The 22,561-nt window shown below is 42.2% G+C and overlaps 1 protein-coding gene across 1 annotated transcript in view; it reads left to right on the forward strand.

Moving 5' to 3' along the window:
- The window catches only part of ACMSD (aminocarboxymuconate semialdehyde decarboxylase), a 59,005-nt gene that overhangs the window by 22,333 nt on the left and 14,111 nt on the right, over positions 1 to 22,561 (forward strand). The window contains exons 4-8 of the mRNA XM_073305304.1: positions 2,453 to 2,502; positions 5,131 to 5,367; positions 10,327 to 10,420; positions 12,758 to 12,853; positions 19,269 to 19,441. Of these exons, the coding sequence (XP_073161405.1) occupies positions 2,453 to 2,502; positions 5,131 to 5,367; positions 10,327 to 10,420; positions 12,758 to 12,853; positions 19,269 to 19,441 (650 nt within the window). The remainder of the gene's footprint in view (positions 1 to 2,452; positions 2,503 to 5,130; positions 5,368 to 10,326; positions 10,421 to 12,757; positions 12,854 to 19,268; positions 19,442 to 22,561) is intronic.

Consider the following 22,561-nt stretch of genomic DNA (forward strand, 5'->3'; position numbering starts at 1 on the left):
AAAGAAAATTGTTATAACTGTTCCACAAATAACATACAAAAATATTTTTTAAAAGCCAAACACCAATTTTTATACTCCCACATTTATGGCACATGTATGTATGTAACCAGAGGGTTATATGCTTCTTCTGGGCAGAGAAAGCTCATTCCAAGCATCTGTGACCCACAGCAATTCAAATCCCATACAAATGCCCACTTATGTGACAGCTGCCATCTTGGCCAACATCAGAGATTGAACTGGGGACTGGCAGAGCTATAGGGATTGAGCTAAGTAGCTAGATCCTGTTACGAATAATTACTGTTCACTCATAAAAGTACTTTCATTTGGACATATGCCCAGTTTTGCTTGATGAGCTAGACTGATTCATCATATTAATTATTATTTTCCCCATTTTGGGTAATATTCTTCCCATGAATACCTCATATACAATTCCCATTGTCTTCTATAGCTGTGGTTCTCAACCTTTTTTCATTTGTGGCCCCTAAAAATTTTTGAACGGAGGTGCGGACCCCTCTGGAAATCTGCAGACCCCCCAGGGGTCTGTGGACCACACATTGAGAGCCACTGTTCTATAAGAAAAAAGAAAAGGAGTACTTGTGGCACCTTAGAGACTAACCAATTTATTTGAGCATAAGCTTTCGTGAGCTACAGCATCCGATGCATCCAATGAATTAAGCTGTAGCTCACGAAAGCTTATGCTCAAATAAATTGGTTAGTCTCTAAGGTGCCACAAGTACTCCTTTTCTTTTTGCAAATACAGACTAACACGGCTGTTACTCTGAAACCTGTTCTATAAGACACATGCGCCTTTATCAAAGTTTTATCTTTGAAAACTCGTGGCGAACCGGGGAAGTCCCGGATGACTGGAAAAAGGCTAATGTAGTGCCAATCTTTAAAAAAGGGAAGAAGGAAGATCCTGGGAACTACAGGCCAGTCAGCCTCACCTCAGTTCCTGGAAAAATCATGGAGCAGGTCCTCAAAGAATCAATCCTGAAGCACTTGCATGAGAGGAAAGTGATCAGGAACAGCCAGCATGGATTCACCAAGGGAAGGTCATGCCTGACTAATCTAATCACCTTTTATGATGAGATTACTGGTTCTGTGGATGAAGGGAAAGCAGTGGATGTATTGTTTCTTGACTTTAGCAAAGCTTTTGACACGGTCTCCCATAGTATTCTTGTCACCAAGTTAAGGAAGTATGGGCTGGATGAATGCACTATAAGATGGGTAGAAAGCTGGCTAGATTGTCGGGCTCAACGGGTAGTGATCAATGGCTCCATGTCTAGTTGGCAGCCGGTATCAAGTGGAGTGCCCCAAGGGTCGGTCCTGGGGCCGGTTTTATTCAATATCTTCATAAATGATCTGGAGGATGGTGTGGATTGCACTCTCAGCAAATTTGCAGATGATACTAAACTGGGAGGAGTGGTAGATACGCTGGAGGGGAGGGATAGGATACAGAAGGACCTAGACCAATTGGAAGATTGGGCCAAAAGGAATCTGATGAGGTTCAATAAGGATAAGTGCAGGGTCCTGCACTTAGGACGGAAGAACCCAATGCACAGCTACAGACTAGGGACCGAATGGCTAGGCAGCAGTTCTGCGGAAAAGGACCTAGGGGTGACAGTGGACGAGAAGCTGGATATGAGTCAGCAGTGTGCCCTTGTTGCCAAGAAGGCCAATGGCATTTTGGGATGTATAAGTAGGGGCATAGCGAGCAGATCGAGGGACGTGATCGTTCCCCTCTATTCGACATTGGTGAGGCCTCATCTGGAGTACTGTGTCCAGTTTTGGGCCCCACACTTCAAGAAGGATGTGGATAAATTGGAGAGAGTCCAGCGAAGGGCAACAAAAATGATTAGGGGACTGGAACACATGAGTTATGAGGAGAGGCTGAGGGAGCTGGGATTGTTTAGCCTGCAGAAGAGAAGAATGAGGGGGGATTTGATAGCTGCTTTCAACTACCTGAAAGGGGGTTCCAAAGAGGATGGCTCTAGACTGTTCTCAATGGTAGCAGATGACAGAACGAGGAGTAATGGTCTCAAGTTGCAGTGGGGGAGGTTTAGATTGGATATTAGGAAAAACTTTTTCACTAAGAGGGTGGTGAAACACTGGAATGCGTTACCTAGGGAGGTGGTAGAATCTCCTTCCTTAGAGGTTTTTAAGGTCAGGCTTGACAAAGCCCTGGCTGGGATGATTTAACTGGGAATTGGTCCTGCTTTGAGCAGGGGGTTGGACTAGATGACCTTCTGGGGTCCCTTCCAACCCTGATATTCTATGATTCTATGATTCTATGATTATCCAGTCTGTCCTCTATGAACATATCTGCTTCCCTCAGATTGACTGACAAATCTCTATAATTAATTTGTAATGCATGAGATCAAACTATGATCAGACCTAGGACAAAATCATAATCTGCATTTTCATATTTAAAGACTTTTGTTCTTCTATGTAGGAGTCACTGTACAAGCCCTTTCTACAGTTCCTGTAATGTTCAGCTATTGGGTAAGTCCTTGCAAACAAATTTTGTAAGTCATAGATACTATAAAATTCAAAATAATAAAATCCACACTGCCTGTGAGTTAGGCAGTTCAGCCAGTCACCAGAATAATACAGCAAAGCTGCTCTGGCAGTGGAAGAAAGGCCAGCAGAGTAGCATGGCAAAGCTGCTCCAACAGGAGCTGGAGGCTGCAGAGCTCCAGTCTGGAGAACATTTAATACAAATGGGTGAGACAGCAACAGGAATTTAGGAAGAACAACAGGAAGCAGGGAGAGAGCCTTTACAGAGCATGAATCTAGGACTGGGGTGTCTGATATAACGGAAAAACGGGCAAGTTCTGATTCATTGGGTTGTAAGTCTATCAATAGATGTTTTCCCATAAAAATAAAATTTCAAAAATTGCCACAGGGAAATCCACCTTCTTTCTACTGCGGTGAGGAAGAATGCACTTCCTTCATGCACAGCACTGCAGAATTAGCCAGGTGCTTTATGAGCCATTTGTCAAATCATGTTTGGATGTAAATCATGAAGAAACTGATTTGCCCACAGGAGGGTATCTAGGCAATTTCCATCTTATTGACATTGGAATGCATAGATGAAGTATTAAAAATATGCTTTAATAGAACAGATGCATTTACAAAAAAATTTCCCTTTCTTTTAAATATCACACCCCCAATATGGGAAAGCTATTGGTCCAGGAAGCTCTGAGTCTGAAATTACACCTCCCACTTAGTAGCACAACTAGATTGGCAGAATGGATTCACAGTTATTTCAAATGAGTCAAACAAACAAAAAAGGGTTTCTAAATGGTTCATCCTAGCAAACAATGGGCTAGATTCATCCCAGGTGTAGCACCCCTTGACTTCAACAATTTAACATCAATGCAGTTACATCAGGAATTAACTTGGCCCATTTCCTATATGTATCTAGCAGTTCACAGCAATCGTGCTGAATGATAATACATAAAAAATTCAGTTACAGATGTCCTACATAAAAAATTATTACAGCATAACCCATAAATTAACTGTACACCTCTAGTACTTTGTGTAGGATGACATGTCCCATATTCTACACTGAAATAAACGTTTGTTTGGGTTTTGTTTTTTCCTTGAACATACCCTAGGAAAAAGTGGGGAACCAATTAATTTGTATAATATAGTTCTCCCTGGGTGTCATGATTGCCATATTAGAAATAGCACTAAGAACTTTTTAAATTTTACAAATCTTTTGTTCATGTTTACTCTGTAAAATTCATCATGGTCCAATGTCACACATTTCCACCTCCCTTCAATCCATTCTTCCCAACTCCAGCAATAAAATGGTAAATATTCAGGTATGTTAAAAAGAAAGATAAAAAAAGAAAGATGTAAAGTTTCGATCTGGATCCCAAAGACATTAAAATTGTGGGGTAGTCAAATCTAAGGGGTTGGTTTGGCCCATTTTAGAGAAAAAGGCCAGATGCAAAATCTACATTTGGGTTTGGATCCAAAGTTCCACCCCACACAAAATTTGGAGGGCTCTGGGATTTTACTTAACACTCATTTCTAACTAAAAACCTAGGGGAACGCCTATGGAAAATATAGATCAAGTACACACTTCACTTTTTACTTGGACTCTTTGGCATTTACCCCTTGATAAACAATGATTGGTAATTTTAAGTGTGAGCAACATGTCCATTATAATACTACCAGAAGAGCCTTTACAATTCCTCACCATGGGAAGTCTTCCACACCAATTATTTCATTCTTGTACAGTATCAATAACATTATTTGGACACTAGACTAACTCTATGATCAAACCTGTGCAGCAGTAAATAAGCTGAGAATTGAAATCAGGGGTGAGAGAACTTGCTTTGCCAAGGATTCACTTGAAACTCCTGGCTTCTATGTGTAGAAGAGAATTCTCCATCTTTGAGCAGAGATGTGCTTGAACCAAATCCCCAGATACAAACACCCCCCGTTGAGATCTGGACTCAAAGTTTGTGGTCCAGGTCTGGTCTATGGGGTGCATTTTATCTGACATTCTCCTATTTGCTGCTTTTCTTCTAGTGCCCCGTTCTGCCCTCTCAAAATGTAAATTACAATCATTTTACATTCCCACTGAATGCCAAACTGGGGCAAATTTACACCTACTTATGCTTTGTGTATAAACTGGTAAGAAAATGGATGTAACTCACTTTACCATTTACATCACCACTCAGTTCTGCCCAGAGATTCAGCTGGCAGATACAATTTCTTACACCAGGTCTCTATTTGCCTTCTGACAGGCACATGAGTGCTATAAGAGATTCTCTAAAAAATCCTGAGAGCATCAGCAAATGAGGCCAGATTCTTCCTTGCCTTATACGCCCCTGAGGGGTAGAAGGAAAAGCAACTAATGCGGGGTATGCAAGATTAAGTAGACCCAACTCATCAATCCTTCCTCTACGATTTCAAACAGGCCTTACACCTATTCAGAATGACTAGTGGTGAAGCAAAAGCCTTGGTTCAAGTCTTCTCCTTGTATTGTTTGCTGTGACATTTTTTCTTGGTGATAATTTACATGCAATCTTTTGGGTTTCTTCCAACATCTGTCAAGGTGATAAAATTTTGGAACTACATTTTAATTTACTCTTCTTCTTTATATCATACCAGGCCAAACCTGAGGATACTTTAGATCTGTGCCAATTATTAAATAATGACTTAGCTGCTACAGTAAAAAAGTACCCCAAGAGGTTTACTGGCCTTGGCACATTACCTATGCAAGCACCAGACCTGGCTGTGAAGGAAATGTATCGCTGTGTGAATGAGCTTGGCTTTCCTGGGGTACAGATAGGATCTCATATCAACGAATGGGACCTGAATGCACCAGAACTGTTTGCTGTCTATGCTGTGAGTAAACATTTCCTAGTTTACCCCAAATAATGTTGTGATATGAAATTGTAACTAAATAAAAGACATTGGAAAAAATTCAGCTGTCAGCTACACTAGTATAAATCCAAATATTTCAATGGAAATCATCTAAATTTACAGTAGTATATCTGAGAGCAGGATTTGGTCTAGAAAATCTGTTCAATGTAGCTAATTTTCTAATACTAATTAGAATTAATTAATTTTCTAATACTAATTAATTTTCTAATACTCATGGCTGGACCCCATATTCTTTACTCACCCGCTAATATCAGTTGGGAGTGTGCAAGGACTTGTGCAGAATTGGGCTTTTATTCAAGCAGATTCCCAATGATGCTCTTTGAAGCTATGTGTGAGTAAGGCGGGCTGATAAGTAGCTATTTGATAGGTTTAGCTTTAATTATGTATGGTAATTCATCATGAGATACCAGCAAATGTTCTGGAGCATATTTTGTAAAATACATAATGAAATCTTAGACATATGAGACCTCACTGTAGGTCTCACTCCACTATTGCTGGAAAATTAGGAGAGTTGTCACTTTTTTGGTTTGTGAATGAGGGAGTATGTGACAATTAGTGAAGTGTGAATTAGTCCTATGATTATTTTTGTGTCCAAGTAGAATGAAATGGTGAACAGTTTAAGGCTGGGAGTTCAAAGTGACCAAAGGGAGTTATGCATCAAATTTCCATTGACTTTCAATGAGATTTGGGCACTTATCAACCAACAGCTATTTGGAAAATCTGAGCCTCAGTCATTTAATTTTTGTAATGTATCTAAAATATTTCTTAAGTAGCAAGGCTTGATCTAAAGCCACCTGAAATATTTGAAAAGATTGTTATAGACTTCTATGGGTTTTGGATCAGGCCATGATAACCCTGGAATCTAAGTGCCACACAGAATTGAGTAAACATCACCAACAATTCCAAATTGAGTTTATAGATTACAAACTGAGTTTATAGATTATACATTTTTTAAAACAGTGTGAAGTCCAGATGGGCACCATTATTTGTCTAAATTACTGTATTCACATTTGGGGACACTGTATACCTTCAAATCAGCGGCACTGCCATGGGTACCCGCATGGCCCCACAGTATGCCAACATTTTTATGGCTGACTTAGAACAACGCTTCCTCAGCTCTCGTCCCCTAATGCCCCTAATCTTCTTGCTTTGATGACATCTTCATCATCTGGACCCATGGAAAAGAAGCCCTTGAGGAATTCCACCATGATTTCAACAATTTCCGTCCCACCATCAACCTCAGCCTGGATCAGTCCACAAAAGAGATCGACTTCCTGGACACTACGGTGCTAATAAGCGATGGTCACATAAACACCACCCTATACCAGAAACCTACTGACCGCTGTTCCTACCTGCATGCCTCCAGCTTTCATCCAGACCACACCACACGATCCATTGTCTACAGCCAAGCTCTACGATACAACCGCATTTGCTCCAACCCCTCAAACAGAGACAAACACCTACAAGATCTCTATCAAACATTCTTACAACTACAATACCCACCTGCTGAAGTGAAGAAACAGATTGACAGAGCCAGAAGAGTACCCAGAAGTCACCTACTACAGGATAGGCCCAACAAAGAAAATAACAGAACGCCACTAGTCATCACCTTCAGCCCCCAACTAAAACCTCTCCAACGCATCATCAAGGATCTATAACCTATCCTGAAGGACGACCCATCACTCTCACAGCTCTTGGGAGACAGGCCAGTCCTTGCTTACAGACAGCCCCCCAACCTGAAGCAAATACTCACCAGCAACCACTCAATTTAACCACTAACCCAGGAACCTATCCTTGCAACAAAGCCCGTTACCAACTGTGTCCACATATCTATTCAGCGGACACCATCATAGGGCCTAATCACATCAGCCACACTATCAGAGGCTCGTTCACCTGCACATCTACCAATGTGATATGTGCCAGCAATGCCTCTCTGCCATGTACATTGGTCAAACTGGACAGTCTCTACATAAAAGAATAAATGGACACAAATCAGACGTCAAGAATTATAACATTCAAAAACCAGTTGGAGAAGACTTCAATCTCTTTGGTCACTCGATTACAGACCTAAAAGTTGCAATTCTTCCACAAAAAAATTTCAAAAACAGACTGCAACGAGAGACTGCTGAATTGGAATTAATTTGCAAACTGGATACAATTAACTTAGGCTTGAATAGAGACTGGGAGTGGATGGGTCATTACACAAAGTAAAACTATTTCCCCATGTTTATTCCCCCCCACCGTTCTTGTCAACTGCTGGAAACTGCCCACCTTGATTATCACTACAAAAGGTTCCCCCCCTCCCACTCTCCTGCTGGTAATAGCTCACCTTAAGTGATCACTCTCGTTACAGTGTGTATGGTAACACCCATTGTTTCATGTTCTCTATGTATATAAATCTCCCCACTGTATTTTCCACTGAATGCATCTGATGAAGTGAGCTGTAGCTCACGAAAGCTTATGCTCAAATAAATTTGTTAGTCTCTAAGGTGCCACAAGTACTCCTTTTCTTTTTGTATTTAATCAGTGTACATTCTGTATCTAATCCACAGGTTATTATAACTGTCATCTTGAAACTGATTCATGGAGGTTATTTTTCAGAACTCTCAATTTGCTTGAGAATTGTTAGTGCAACATCTTGATGGCTTGTTTGGTTTTGTGGTTACACACAGTCTGTTATCAATCTCTACCTTTTGGGGATGCTTAGATCAATCAGTATATGTTGGAACATATACTGGAAGTTACCTCCCACAGTAATTAGCACCACATGCAGAAACACCCTTGGAAAGTAAAGATGATGAAGGAAAGCTACATTTGACCTTGAGCTGTATCAGTTCATCAAGCCACTTACTGAGCTACGAATTTTTGTTTAGGAATATAATCCTGATCCTTATGGCAACAGTTACGATTCACAAATCACGAGCTTGCATTTATCCACAAATTTTAGCTTTATTTACTTGTGTAAGCCTAGTTAATCACAAATTGTTCAACCCTGTGATTATATCTCCCTTACAAGAAACACAGTTCCAGACATACATGTGACAAAATAGAATTATTAAGATCCCCATTAAGCACATGAGTAGACCAGACTACTCGTGCTTAAAATTAACGATGTGCCAAATTCACTCAATCAGGGCCCATACGCTGTACAATTCCTGTTTTCTTTTCTAAAATTACCAACAGTTGAAGTCCCAGTCTTCAAGGTTTGTGTACTGTTTGGGTTTGTTTGTTTACAAAGAAATTCTCTTTAACTCTATATTGTATAGAGGAGCTGTTCAAATACTAAAAAGAAAGGGAGGGAAGTTAAGACCAATTTATAACAAAATAAAGACTAATTTATGGGCACTACTTACCACAACTGTGTATAACCTACCGTGTCATTTACATGTGTGTTAAATTATGTAATTAATACATTAATATTATTTTATCACATTCCTAATAAATGAACAGCACAGCATGCACATATATTCATTGGCAAGAGTTTGTGTTGATGGCAAACAATTCAGGTTGTCCTTGCCAATAAAAGCTTTAAACCACACCACACTATCATGTAACTTGCTGTGCTCCATATTTAACTGAAAACAAATATTTTAGAAATATAGAGCCTTTAAATAAATATTGGTACTATTTGTGTATCAATCCACACGTAAAGTCAGACTCTCTTAACACCATGGGTCCAACTGTAAATTTTTTAAATCTTTAAAAATTATCCAAATTAGTTTTTCTGACACAATAATGCTGCAATTTAAAGATCTCACATCTTGTAAGCTACTTAGGCTAAGATAAGAATTGTATCCTATTGGAAAAGAGGGAATTCCCAGCTTTTCAATGGGATAAGTCCATTATTCCCGGAAGCTGCACAAGGTCTTGGAATGTTAAATGTAGTCCCAGTGGAGACGGATTAGTGGGAAGAATGGAGCTTGATTTGTAGCCCTCAGGACTGGATAGAAACAGTTCTAAACATGAATCCATGCAGTGGGACAGATACACTTCCCACAGTAACAAATGTTGCCAAACACAGCAGACTTCAGTTCTATAGGCACCTCTATCCAGTGCTCTGAGAATTCACTCCTATGTGCTAAACACAGTCAGGTAGAATGTTAGTTTGCACTTAGTTTAACTTTGCAGTAAGACACAGATACAAATAATGTGACAAGCACTTTTGTACCAAACAATTAAATTTGAAGAATGCTTTTACTTAAATGACAAAATGTTGTTATAAGGGCCCAGTTCTGCAGCCCTCAAGGAGAATTTTGAATAGGAGTAAGGACTGGAGTAAGGATCAGGGCTGACTGGGTAAATACCACCATCCTCATAAGTGCAAGATCTCTTTCCAGGGGCTTGTCTTAACTAGAAAAATTACACCGAGTTAGAACATGACCTAGAGCACAACTAGCATGATGTTGAGCACAACTTTGCAGGCAGTGTAGATGCAGGCAGTCATGTTCAACACCATATCAGCTGGTCAGTGTTAGTTAACTTGAGATCGTGCTCTAATGCAGTGTAGTTCTCAGCAAAGACAAGCCTCATGCTGCTGCTATGGTGGGCTTTGAGGGCATGCTGACTCTGTGGATCCACTGGCTCACGCATTCACACACACACAGGGAATGGGAATGGGAAAAGGAGCATAGCAACCAGGGAGGCCCTTCGTGCCCTGTAGTTGTAGGAGGGCCATGCCACAGCTTTGAGGGTGGATTCTGTATGTGCCAAGCCCACTTACTCAGAAGCGGTGTGAGGGCTACAACTTGAGCCTAAGTGAGCACCTCCATTTTTGGTCAAATCTTGTAATCCTTTCTATGAATTATTTACAGCAAAAGCAAAAAAGGCCTTTTTAACAGTATTGCCTGGAGCATACATACATTTTGGAGTTAATTTTTCTACTGTTAAGTCCAGATAATATTTTTTTCCTTTTCACCAAAGGCTGCTGAATTATTAAACTGTTGTTTGTTTGTGCATCCCTGGGACATGCAGACAAATGGAAGGATGTCCAAGTACTGGCTTCCCTGGCTGGTGGGTGAGTATATAGTTACAGTACTTAATCTTCATTCATTACCTGTCATTAGCTGCAACACATTATGCCAAGGAGACAATTGCAAATGTATAATTGCATGAGAAAGACTACATTACTTTTCTGTCAATCATTTTTAAAATCAGACACTGCCATTAGGTCATCACTATAAACTTCACTGGCTAAACTTTATATATCTATAATATCTGTATCACTAGAATTTAAGGGGCTTGCAACAGCCTCTAATGTTCTTTTGCCTCCCAGAGAGCAGATGTCCAGGAACACCTCTTCTGCCTCTGTAATGAGAAGGCTCCCAAAGGGAGCATGATTAGAAGACAGACAAGTGGAATTAGCAAACGACACACATTAATTCGTATAATGCCCTCTGAAACAAGTAGACTAGGAAGGGGATATTTTGAATTTAAGTTCATTTCAACCATAGCTGAAACAACATGTGCTCGAGGCTCCTTAGAGGTATAGGCAATAGGGAATTGTCTGGTTTCAGTGTTTTCCACATCTGTCAGTTAAATTAGAGTTGCAGTCCAGCAACAAGTAACAATGGGTAAAACTGTGACAGTCTCTGGAAGATTTTAGGCCTGATTCTACTCTTACTTACTCTGATTTAGCACTGTGTAACTCGATAGACTTCACTGGAGTTACTCCTGATTTACACCACTGTGACTGAGAACAGAATCAGGCACTTTAGTATTATCTACACTAGAACATTTTGGTGTTGCAGCCACCACTGCACTTGTGGAACACCTGATCTCCAGACATGAAATTTTTAGCAAAGGTGCATAATTGTTCACATCACCACTGTGCTTGCACTGGGTTACACTACATTGGCCATGTCTATACTAGGGCCTTTTGTTAACACTGGTTCAGATCCAATGTGAGCTCTAGTGTAGATGGGCTACCAGCTGCTTGCACTATTTTTAACACCATATCAGATAACCTTACTCAGTGCAGGTCTATTTGACATGGTGTTAAAAAGAACTGAACATTGTTATATTTACTTACTTAATGAGATGCAGTAACCTAAAAACACATTCTCATGGTACTTATGTAGAGCTTTACATCTTCAGAGCGCTGCACAAACATTGAGGACAGGTTTCAGAGTAACAGCCGTGTTAGTCTGTATTCGCAAAAAGAAAAGGAGTACTTGTGGCACCTTAGAGACTAACCAATTTATTTGAGCATAAGCTTTCGTGAGCTACAGCTCACTTCATCGGATGCATACCGTTGAAACTGCAGAAGACATTATATACACAGAGACCATGAAACAATACCTCCTCCCACCCGACTCTCCTGCTGGTAATAGCTTATCTAAAGTGATCACTCTCCTTACAATGTGTATGATAATCAAGTTGGGCCATTTCCAGCACAAATCCAGGTTTTCTCACCCTGCAGCCCCCCACACACAAACTCACTCTCCTGCTAGTAATAGCCCATCCAAAGTGACCACTCTCTTTACAATGTGTATGATAATCAAGGTAGGCCATTTCCAGCACAAATCCAGGTTTTCTCACCTCCCACCCCCCCTTCCAAAAACCACACACACAAACTCACTCTCCTGCTGGTAATAGTTTATCCAAAGTGACCACTCTCCTTACAATGTGTATGAAAATCAAGGTGGGCCATTTCCAGAATAAATCCAGGTTTTCTCACCCCCCCCCAAAAAAAACCCACACACACACACAAACTCACTCTCCTGCTGGTAATAGCTCATCCAAAGTGACCACTCTCCCTACATTGTGCATGATAATCAAGGTGGGCCATTTCCAGCACAAATCCAGGTTTTCTCAACCCCCCCCCACCACCACCACCACCACCAGACACACAAACTCACTCTCCTGCTAATCTTGGCAACTCCTTTCTGAGTTGGGTGTTATTTTCCCCATATCACAGGAAAACTAAGGCAGAGAGGCTAAGACCCAAATTTTCAAAGTTCGGTGTCTAAAGTTAGACACATCAGTGACCTGATGCTTTAGAGGTGCTGAGCACCCCCAACATCCATTGACTGGTTTAGGCTCCTAAATTTGGCTTTAGGTGCTTAACTCTAGGCACCCAACTTTGAAAATTCTGTCCCAAAGGCAGAGAGAGTCAGTGTCAGAGCTGAGATTACAGCTCAGGAGTTCTTAGCTTCTAGTCCTGTTTTCTGACCACAGTTTAAGAACTTTAACTGACTAATAGCATTGAGTGCTTCTCTGATAAGAAATAAAGCTATACAGTTTGTCATTTGCATTGTAACTGTTAACTTTGGCATTAAGTATAGATTTTATTGGGGAAAACGTCAAGCTGCAGTGTGATGTCTTATGTCATGAAACTTTTTCTTGTTGTTAGGCATGCCAGGGGAAACAACCATTGCCATTTGCTCCATGATTATGGGAGGAATTTTTGAAATGTTTCCTAAACTGAAAGTTTGCTTTGCCCATGGAGGTAAGTAGTTTGCCTCAGAAGCCACTGGTTTTGCTGGGCATTACTGAATGGTTCTGCTGTTTGATTTTGTCTGTTATCAGAGCAAATTCAAGCATTTAATTTTATATTATTTGAAAAACAACACTCAGTAAAAATATAAAGTTAAAATAAAGACATAGGCCTATCTCAAAAGGGATGATTTAAAAAGGAACAAGTCATTTTAAAGGTGATTGTTAAAAGGAACCAGGCCTTATCATTCCTAATGAATCAGTTTAGTTCAAATGTTCCAAAATAACAGGGTTTTGTGGTCTCCAGTTTCCAGTGGACTTGTGTCCACATCACAAAACACCATTACAGCTGTCAGTAATTGGCATCTTTGTTGATAGTCTGAGCAAAGAAACCAAGGATTGAAAAGTCCTGGAGACTGAAGTATCCACTTTTCTCTAGAGATGACCCATGTTGATCAGTGTTGATATCTGGGTTTGAATTCACCAGTATGACCTACTGACCCTTTCGGAAGTCAGTGGGAATTTTGTATGAGGAAAGATCTAGAGTGAGGCCATGGTCTGTGGGTTTCTTTTGAAATATGCAGATTGGATAACAAAATTTATCACAAGCAATCAAAAATGGGTCATGCAGCCTTTGCGTAATGCTTCTTGGTAGCTTCTGCTATCTGAAAATAAGCTTCTCTTTGGCACCCTTAAGAGACTAGTTTTTTGACAAAAAATGTTCACTCAGAACCCAAGCCAGATATGTCAATGGCAGTTTTGAATACAAAAGGTTGCAGAATCCAGTCCTTGATGTTTTGATATGTCACTGGGACTCAGGATGACCACTCAGCAGATTTGACCAAAAGGAGCTGCTCTTGTAAGAGAGAAGAAAGAAAAGGCACACAATAGGAGCAGAGGGAAACTCAGAAAAGCTTATACCAATAAAGGAAAGCAAACTAAAATGCAGGTGACAGATCGCTGTTTGTAGAGATTACAAAAACTTTGCTCACAGTGCTATGCTAAGCTCTCAAATATTATTGTGCTCCAGTGACAAAGGCAGAAATGCCAATGTTGCAGTTACTTCCACTTGTTTGTTCTAAGTGCCATTTTATATCACGGTTTTTTTAAAATAAGGTAAAAATGGAAAAAAGATAGATGGCTCTTCTAATTAGAGGTATGATTTTTGCTCTCAGGATTGTGTCAGAAAAAAAGACACGTAGCCATATCTGATATAAATAATGAAGCCCTCATGGCTAACCTTATACTCTTTACATTGAATAGCTGGTATAAAATCTATGACCAGGATAACTCAGCAGTATGGCTCATATTGTCATATGGAATCTGGTGAGCTCTAAAGATGTGCATCTGTTTTCTGGTATAGTTGACCTGGCCATTTTTCTGTTTTGACATCCAATGGGAAGCAATTTTCTTTTGAAATTATGTTCTTGAAGAGAAAGAACGGACAGCTGGTGAGGAAATGTAAGGAGGAGAAGGGAACAGAAACACTTTCGTCTCATGGCAAGAGCTAGCACATGTCACTTGAATAATGGTTGTCAATGAGTATATTTGGGGTGTGGGTATTCTTACAAATTTCACCCACACACCAAACTCAGTTCTCTTGAGATGCAAAAATGAGACATTAAAACAAGGTGCCATACAAGTAGGATTTTCAGATCTTCAGAATCTGATATTCCTTTTTTTCCTTGAATGCTTTGCTCTGTGGTGAAATTGATAACAATACTGATATTTAAATTATTGTTGTTCAAGCTTCAGTGTTTACACTCATTGATATGGATAGAGGAACTTCCCAAGGACCAACAGTTTCAGGTTGTCTACTATCTGAGACAGGCATCACTGCTTCAGTTTACATTGGGTTCATATTTCAAAGATTTTCCTTAAAATCATAAGGACTAAAGATCCAGCCTGGCACGGTCTAGGAAACTGTGAAGTTAAATCAAATATCAAGCAAACTGAAGTGGAGAGAAGATATACAACTGTTGGACATGTATTTTATCTATGTAGTAATCAGGTATGTCTATTTCTTCCCTCAGTGCTTGAAGAGTTTACTTGCATTGACCAACAGGGTTCTTACCAATGAAAGCCCAGTAATTCTGTCCATCAAATCTTGTAGTGCTTTCACTTATCACTGTGCCATCATTTAAAATTGCCTCCATCCTCCCACACAACCTATCTCACAATATGTGAGATGCTATGCTCATGAGATGCTATGTCCTGAGGTTGGGAGTTCCACGACCACCACTCCCAAGAGGAGAAGGCGGGTGGTGGTGGTCGGGGACTCTCTCCTCCGGGGGACTGAGTCATCTATCTGCCGCCCTGACCGGGAAAACCGAGAAGTCTGCTGCTTGCCAGGGGCTAAGATTCGCGATGTGACAGAGAGACTGCCGAGACTCATCAAGCCCTCGGATCGCTACCCCTTCCTGCTTCTCCACGTGGGCACCAATGATACTGCCAAGAATGACCTTGAGCGGATCACTGCGGACTATGTGGCTCTAGGAAGAAGGATAAAGGAGTTGGAGGCGCAAGTGGTATTCTCGTCCATCCTCCCCGTGGAAGGAAAAGGCCTAGGTAGGGACCGTCGAATCGTGGAAGTCAACGAATGGCTACGCAGGTGGTGTCGGAGAGAAGGCTTTGAATTCTTTGACCATGGGATGGTGTTCCATGAAGGAGGAGTGCTGGGAAGAGACGGGCTCCATCTTACGAAGAGAGGGAAGAGCATCTTTGCCAGCAGGCTGGCTAACCTGGTGAGGAGGGCTTTAAACTAGGTTCACCGGGGGAAGGAGACCAAAGCCCTGAGGTAAGTGGGAAAGCGGGATACCGGGAGGAAGCACAGGCAGGAATGTCTGTGAGGGGAGGGCTCCTGCCTCATACTGGGAATGAGGGGCGATCAACAGGTTATCTCAAGTGCTTATATACAAATGCACAAAGCCTTGGAAACAAGCAGGGAGAACTGGAGGTCCTGGTGATGTCAAGGAACTATGACGTGATCGGAATAACAGAGACTTGGTGGGATAACTCGCATGACTGGAGTACTGTCATGGATGGTTATAAACTGTTCAGGAAGGACAGGCAGGGCAGAAAAGGTGGGGGAGTAGCACTGTATGTAAGGGAGCAGTATGACTGCTCAGCGCTCCGGTACGAAACTGCAGAAAAACCTGAGTGTCTCTGGATTAAGTTTAGAAGTGTGTGCAACAAGAGTGATGTAGTGGTGGGAGTCTGCTATAGACCACCGGACCAGGGGGATGAGGTAGATGAGGCTTTCTTCCGGCAGCTCACGGAAGCTACTAGATCGCATGCCCTGATTCTCATGGGTGACTTCAATCACCCTGATATCTGCTGGGAGAGCAATACAGCGGTGCATAGACAATCCAGGAAGTTTTTGGAAAGCGTAGGGGACAATTTCCTGGCGCAAGTGCTAGAGGAGCCAACTAGGGGGGGCACTTTTCTTGACCTGCTGCTCACAAACCGGGTAGAATTAGTGGGGGAAGCAAAAGTGGATGGGAATCTGGGAGGCAGTGACCATGAGTTGGTTGAGTTCAGGATCCTGACGCAGGGAAGAAAGGTAAGCAGCAGGATACAGACCCTGGACTTCAGGAAAGCAGACTTCGACTCCCTCAGGGAACGGATGGCCAGGATCCCCTGGGGGACTAACTTGAAGGGGAAAGGAGTCCAGGAGAGCTGGCTGTATTTCAAGGAATCCCTGTTGAGGTTACAGGGACAAACCATCCCAATGAGTCGAAAGAATAGTAAATATGGCAGGCGACCAGCTTGGCTTAATGGTGAAATCCTAGCGGATCTTAAACATAAAAAAGAAGCTTACAAGAAGTGGAAGGTTGGACATATGACCAGGGAAGAGTATAAAAATATTGCTCGGGCATGTAGGAATTATATCAGGAGGGCCAAATCGCACCTGGAGCTGCAGCTAGCCAGAGATGTCAAGAGTAACAAGAAGGGTTTCTTCAGGTATGTTGGCAACAAGAAGAAAGCCAAGGAAAGTGTGGGCCCCTTACTGAATGAGGGAGGCAACCTAGTGACAGAGGATGTGGAAAAAGCTAATGTACTCAATGCTTTTTTTGCCTCTGTTTTCACTAACAAGGTCAGCTCCCAGACTGCTGCGCTGGGCATCACAAAATGGGGAAGAGATGGCCAGCCCTCTGTGGAGATAGAGGTGGTTAGGGACTATTTAGAAAAGCTGGACGTGCACAAGTCCATGGGGCCGGACGAGTTGCATCCGAGAGTGCTGAAGGAATTGGCGGCTGTGATTGCAGAGCCATTGGCCATTATCTTTGAAAACTCGTGGCGAACCGGGGAAGTCCCGGATGACTGGAAAAAGGCTAATGTAGTGCCAATCTTTAAAAAAGGGAAGGAGGAGGATCCTGGGAACTGCAGGTCAGTCAGCCTCACCTCAGTCCCTGGAAAAATCATGGAGCAGGTCCTCAAAGAATCAATCCTGAAGCACTTGCATGAGAGGAAAGTGATCAGGAACAGCCAGCATGGATTCACCAAGGGAAGGTCATGCCTGACTAATCTAATCGCCTTTTATGATGAGATTACTGGTTCTGTGGATGAAGGGAAAGCAGTGGATGTATTGTTTCTTGACTTTAGCAAAGCTTTTGACACGGTCTCCCACAGTATTCATGTCAGCAAGTTAAGGAAGTATGGGCTGGATGAATGCACTATAAGGTGGGTAGAAAGCTGGCTAGATTGTCGGACTCAACGGGTAGTGATCAATGGCTCCATGTCTAGTTGGCAGCTGGTATCAAGTGGAGTGCCCCAAGGGTCGGTCCTGGGGCCGGTTTTGTTCAATATCTTCATAAATGATCTGGAGGATGGTGTGGATTGCACTCTCAGCAAATTTGCGGATGATACTAAACTGGGAGGAGTGGTAGATACACTGGAGGGGAGGGATAGGATACAGAAGGACCTAGACAAATTGGAGGATTGGGCCAAAAGAAATCTGATGAGGTTCAATAAGGATAAGTGCAGGGTCCTGCACTTAGGACGGAAGAACCCAATGCACAGCTACAGACTAGGGACCGAATGGCTAGGCAGCAGTTCTGCGGAAAAGGACCTAGGGGTGACAGTGGACGAGAAGCTGGATATGAGTCAGCAGTGTGCCCTTGTTGCCAAGAAGGCCAATGGCATTTTGGGATGTATAAGTAGGGGCATAGCGAGCAGATCGAGGGACGTGATCATTTCCCTCTATTCGACATTGGTGAGGCCTCATCTGGAGTACTGTGTCCAGTTTTGGGCCCCACACTTCAAGAAGGATGTGGATAAATTGGAGAGAGTCCAGCGAAGGGCAACAAGAATGATTAGGGGTCTGGAACACATGAGTTATGAGGAGAGGCTGAGGGAGCTGGGATTGTTTAGCCTGCAGAAGAGAAGAATGAGGGGGGATTTGATAGCTGCTTTCAACTACCTGAAAGGGGGTTCCAAAGAGGTTGGCTCTAAACTGTTCTCAATGGTAGCAGATGACAGAACGAGGAGTAATGGTCTCAAGTTGCAGTGGGGGAGGTTTAGATTGGATATTAGGAAAAACTTTTTCACTAAGAGGGTGGTGAAACACTGGAATGTGTTACTTAGGGAGGTGGTAGAATCTCCTTCCTTAGAGGTTTTTAAGGTCAGGCTTGACAAAGCCCTGGCTGGGATGATTTAACTGGGAATTGGTCCTGCTTTGAGCAGGGGGTTGGACTAGATGACCTTCTGGGGTCCCTTTCAACCCTGATATTCTATGATTCTATGATTCTATGTAGCTGACAGTGTCTTCCAGAGGTGTGTCTATATCAGCCAGAAAAACAATGGATGAATTCCTGGCCCCATTAAAGTCAATGGGACCAGGATTTCACCACACAACTAGCAAAAAGTTGTGTGCTGCTCCCACTGCTGCTGTAAACACGGTCTTAAGACCGTACAGCTACTGTAAGCCGGCTGTGAAGGGGAGATAGTGAGCAATGCAGTGAACGCTCTCGCCACCCAAGATAAGCTGACAAAATCATCTCCACTATATCCCCAGACACTGCTGGTCCAATGAGCGTGCTTCCCCGCTCCCCTCACACACACATATACCCCTACACACACACACGTCTCAATCCCTGGTCAGAAACACTGTATGCCAATATTTAGCCATTGATGTGGCTCAATTCTTATAATGTTGGAGACAAATCTTCTGCTGGAGTAAACTGGAGTTTCTCTATTGACTTCAATGGAACAATGCTTATTTGCACCATTTTATTACATTTTGTGCCTGGGGTTGTTTGTGATTAAGAATTCTTGCTCACTCTTGAGTATTATAGGATACTAATTTCTGTATAGCTGCACAATAACCTCTCTCTGTGTTGACAAATTAGCTTTGTTCCTTCCTGTTTTTTCAGGTTTTGTAAATCAAAGAAATAATTTCCACTTTCAATACAATTATCTCTTTGTAGGTGGCGCTTTCCCATATACAGTAGGGCGTATTTCCCATGGATTCAATGTGCGCCCTGATTTGTGTGCAGTGGATAATAAAGTTGATCCAAAGAAATACCTTGGTTCATTTTACACGGATTCACTTGTCCATGATCCTCAAGCCCTAAAGCTGCTAATCGATGTAATAGGAGAGGTGAGTTGGAATATTTCCTAGAATATATGGCTGATAATGCCCAGGTGAGTCATACTGCATTCAGTTGTTCCTTGAGGAATTCGAGTGGGAATCTTATCATGCTTCAAATATGGACATAAATAGAAAATTATTTCAGGCACCTTTTGGCAGCTAGATACTTCCAATCCAAGTGGCTGGTTAGGATCAGTGGTGCAAGTAGATTTTAACTCTTACCAGTACGGTACCGACCCCCTGGCTCCACCCGCCCTCACAAAAAATGTTCTGAGACTAGAGTCCTGCGTATATACAAATTTATACCCATGGATGTGAATATCAGTGAATAGAAATCGGTATCCGCTGAACCGCAGGGCTCTCCCGGGAACCGCAGCGGTGACAGGAGCAGAACGTGGGGCCACCGCTCCCAGGAGCCAGTGGCCCACACTAGCAGCTCCTCTGGCTCAGCTGTAGCCTCCCCCAGCCCTTCCATGCAGCTGAGTCTCTTGTCTGGGGTCTGTATGGCCCCACTGGACGACAGGGCTGGTGGTTGGTTTGGGGATGGTACAGCCATGCCAGAGGAGCTGCCAGCACGGGGCAATGGCTCCTGGGAGCAGCAGCCCCATGTTCTGCTCCTTTTGCCACTGCAGTTCCCAGGAGAGTCCTGCAGTTCAGCAGATACCAATTTCTATCTGCGGATATCCACATCCACGGGTATAAATTTGTATTCATGCAGGGCTCTACACTTCATTCTTGAAATATGTCTTTCCGGTATAGCATACCGGCAATAAATGTCTTAATGGTACGGTGTACCTGACTGTACCGGCTTACTTGCACCACTGGTTAGGATCCAGTAGTTATTTTTCAACTGAGATTGGCCTTTCTCAAGACATACTTAAGGAAGAAAACTCGACCATTTCTTAACAAGTCCTCATTGTATAAAATTAATCCTAATATTTGACATATATAAAGTATTATTAATTTGCACTTACGAAATGCCTTCCATCTGAAGATCTCAAAGTAGTTTACAAAAGTTAAGCCTCTGAACATCCCTGAGAAGTACACCATGTTTATATCTGAAACCATTTTTAAAAGACAGGTTTCAGAGTAGCAGCTGTGTTAGTCTGTATCCGCAAAAAGAAAAGGAGGACTTGTGGCAACTTAGAGACTAACAAATTTATTTGAGCATAAGCTTTCGTGAGCTCTTTTTGTAATGTAGGTGAATCCAAAGGGATCAGAAGTGCAGGTGGATGGATAGAATTGGTGCACAAAATATATTAACAAGGTACAAAATACCACATCTGACTAAACAGCAGGTGAAATCCTGGTCCCATTGAAGTTAAGTTAATGGGAGTTTTGTCATTTACTTCAATGGGACCAGGATTTCAGCCAGTGAATATAAGCTCAGAACCTCAGCTGGTCTAAATCAGCATATCTCCATGAAGCCAATAGAATTATGCTGGTCTACATCAGTTGAGCGTTCTGCCTCATAGAGTTCTAGAAATAATGGGCCCAATACTTCAAATTTTTGTCATTCTTGTTCCCATGGATTGCGAACAATTCAATTCAGTGAGAACACTCACCTGAGTTAGGCTGCTTGCTTTGTTCATAAGCCATCACAAGAATCCCAAACCCAAAGAAATAAACAAAATCCCCAAGTGTTTTCATAAAAATACTTTTATTTGAGAAAAGCAAATCGTATTTCTGCTTGGGAAGCAATAGGCTGGAAAATCACTAAAGGGAATTCAGGTGGAAATCCTGAATGGCATATTAAACAGAACAGAATGCTAAATATTTTAACTGTTATGGTAGAAAGGAAAGGAAAGGAAATACTATAGTAGCTGCCTATTTAAATAAGAGTATGGGACAAAAAACCCAACCCTGAACTGAAATGTCCCAAATACTAGTGGGACTGAACAGTCCCTTCCACACAGGTAAATCTGCAGAAGATGGCCAAATGATGGAATCTCTCAGTTTTCTCCCCAGTTACTCTATGGGGTGCAGAGTTTGCCTTTCTCTGGAAGCAGGCAAGAGGATAGCATCCAAACTCCATGAAACCTTGGATCTATATGGGGATCAGCAGGACCTTAGAGCCATCCATACAGAAGGCCTGTGTCACTGGGCTGTGGATCTCTGGAACCCGCACAAGGCTTCTGCATCTGGCAGGGGACTCCCCACCATGGAGGGAAACTGTAAATACAGGTTTCAGAGTAACAGCCGTGTTAGCTGTTTGAGCAAATAAATTGGTTAGTCTCTAAGGTGCCACAAGTACTCCTTTTCTTTTTGTAAATACAGTCTAATCCTTCTCCTTCCTTGTCCCAGCCACTGCTTGCTCCCTCCCCACACGTTTCACTGGACCCTCACAGTGCCCTCCACAGGGAAGTGGGGGTTGCTTCCACAAGGGCCCCTTCCACATACAGATCTCAGAGGCACACCGTGGCCAATGTTTTTCTACCCACCATGTAATACTAAAAAGCTAGTTAATTACCCACTTTCACCACTAGATGTCTGTGCAGACCTCTCTAATTAATAGATTGTATGGCTGGCACAGGGATCTTTTTACTAGACAGAGAAAAAGAGCAACAACATGTAAGAAGCAATTGATTACAGTTAATTATGCATTCTGGGCACAGTCCACAACCCATTGAAGTGAATGGGTTTTTGGATCAGGGCCTCAGTCAGGATACCCACCACTTGTGAGTCCTTTACTCCTGCATGCAGCTCCCCCACAGTGTCTGTGCAGTGTAGACAGTCTTACCATACAAAGATGCCCACAAGACTTAGCAACACGATAGCACAATTAATCACCCAAAATAATATAAGGAGAGTTCTATGCACAAAGCTGTACATAATAAGGCTACTGTTCCACTGAGCAAAGACAGAGTGAAGACCAAGTAGCTTGTGAAAGTCACCAGAATTTAGAGATAGATATGCAGTGGGAGATGTATGAAAAGTCCACAATGACAACTGAAACCATGCAACCTAGGTTTATTACAAACAAACAAATCCTCATGAGGCTGTTTGTCAAAAGCATTGTTAAAAGAACAGTGCAATAGAGGATCAGCCACCTCCAACGGCTTTACTGGATATAACTTTGAGCAGAATTTCCCCAACTCTGTCCTTGTTTATAGGCATGTTATGGCATTC

Source organism: Lepidochelys kempii, chromosome 11, assembly GCF_965140265.1.
Source record: "Lepidochelys kempii isolate rLepKem1 chromosome 11, rLepKem1.hap2, whole genome shotgun sequence".
In the NCBI taxonomy this organism is placed as follows: domain Eukaryota; kingdom Metazoa; phylum Chordata; order Testudines; family Cheloniidae; genus Lepidochelys; species Lepidochelys kempii.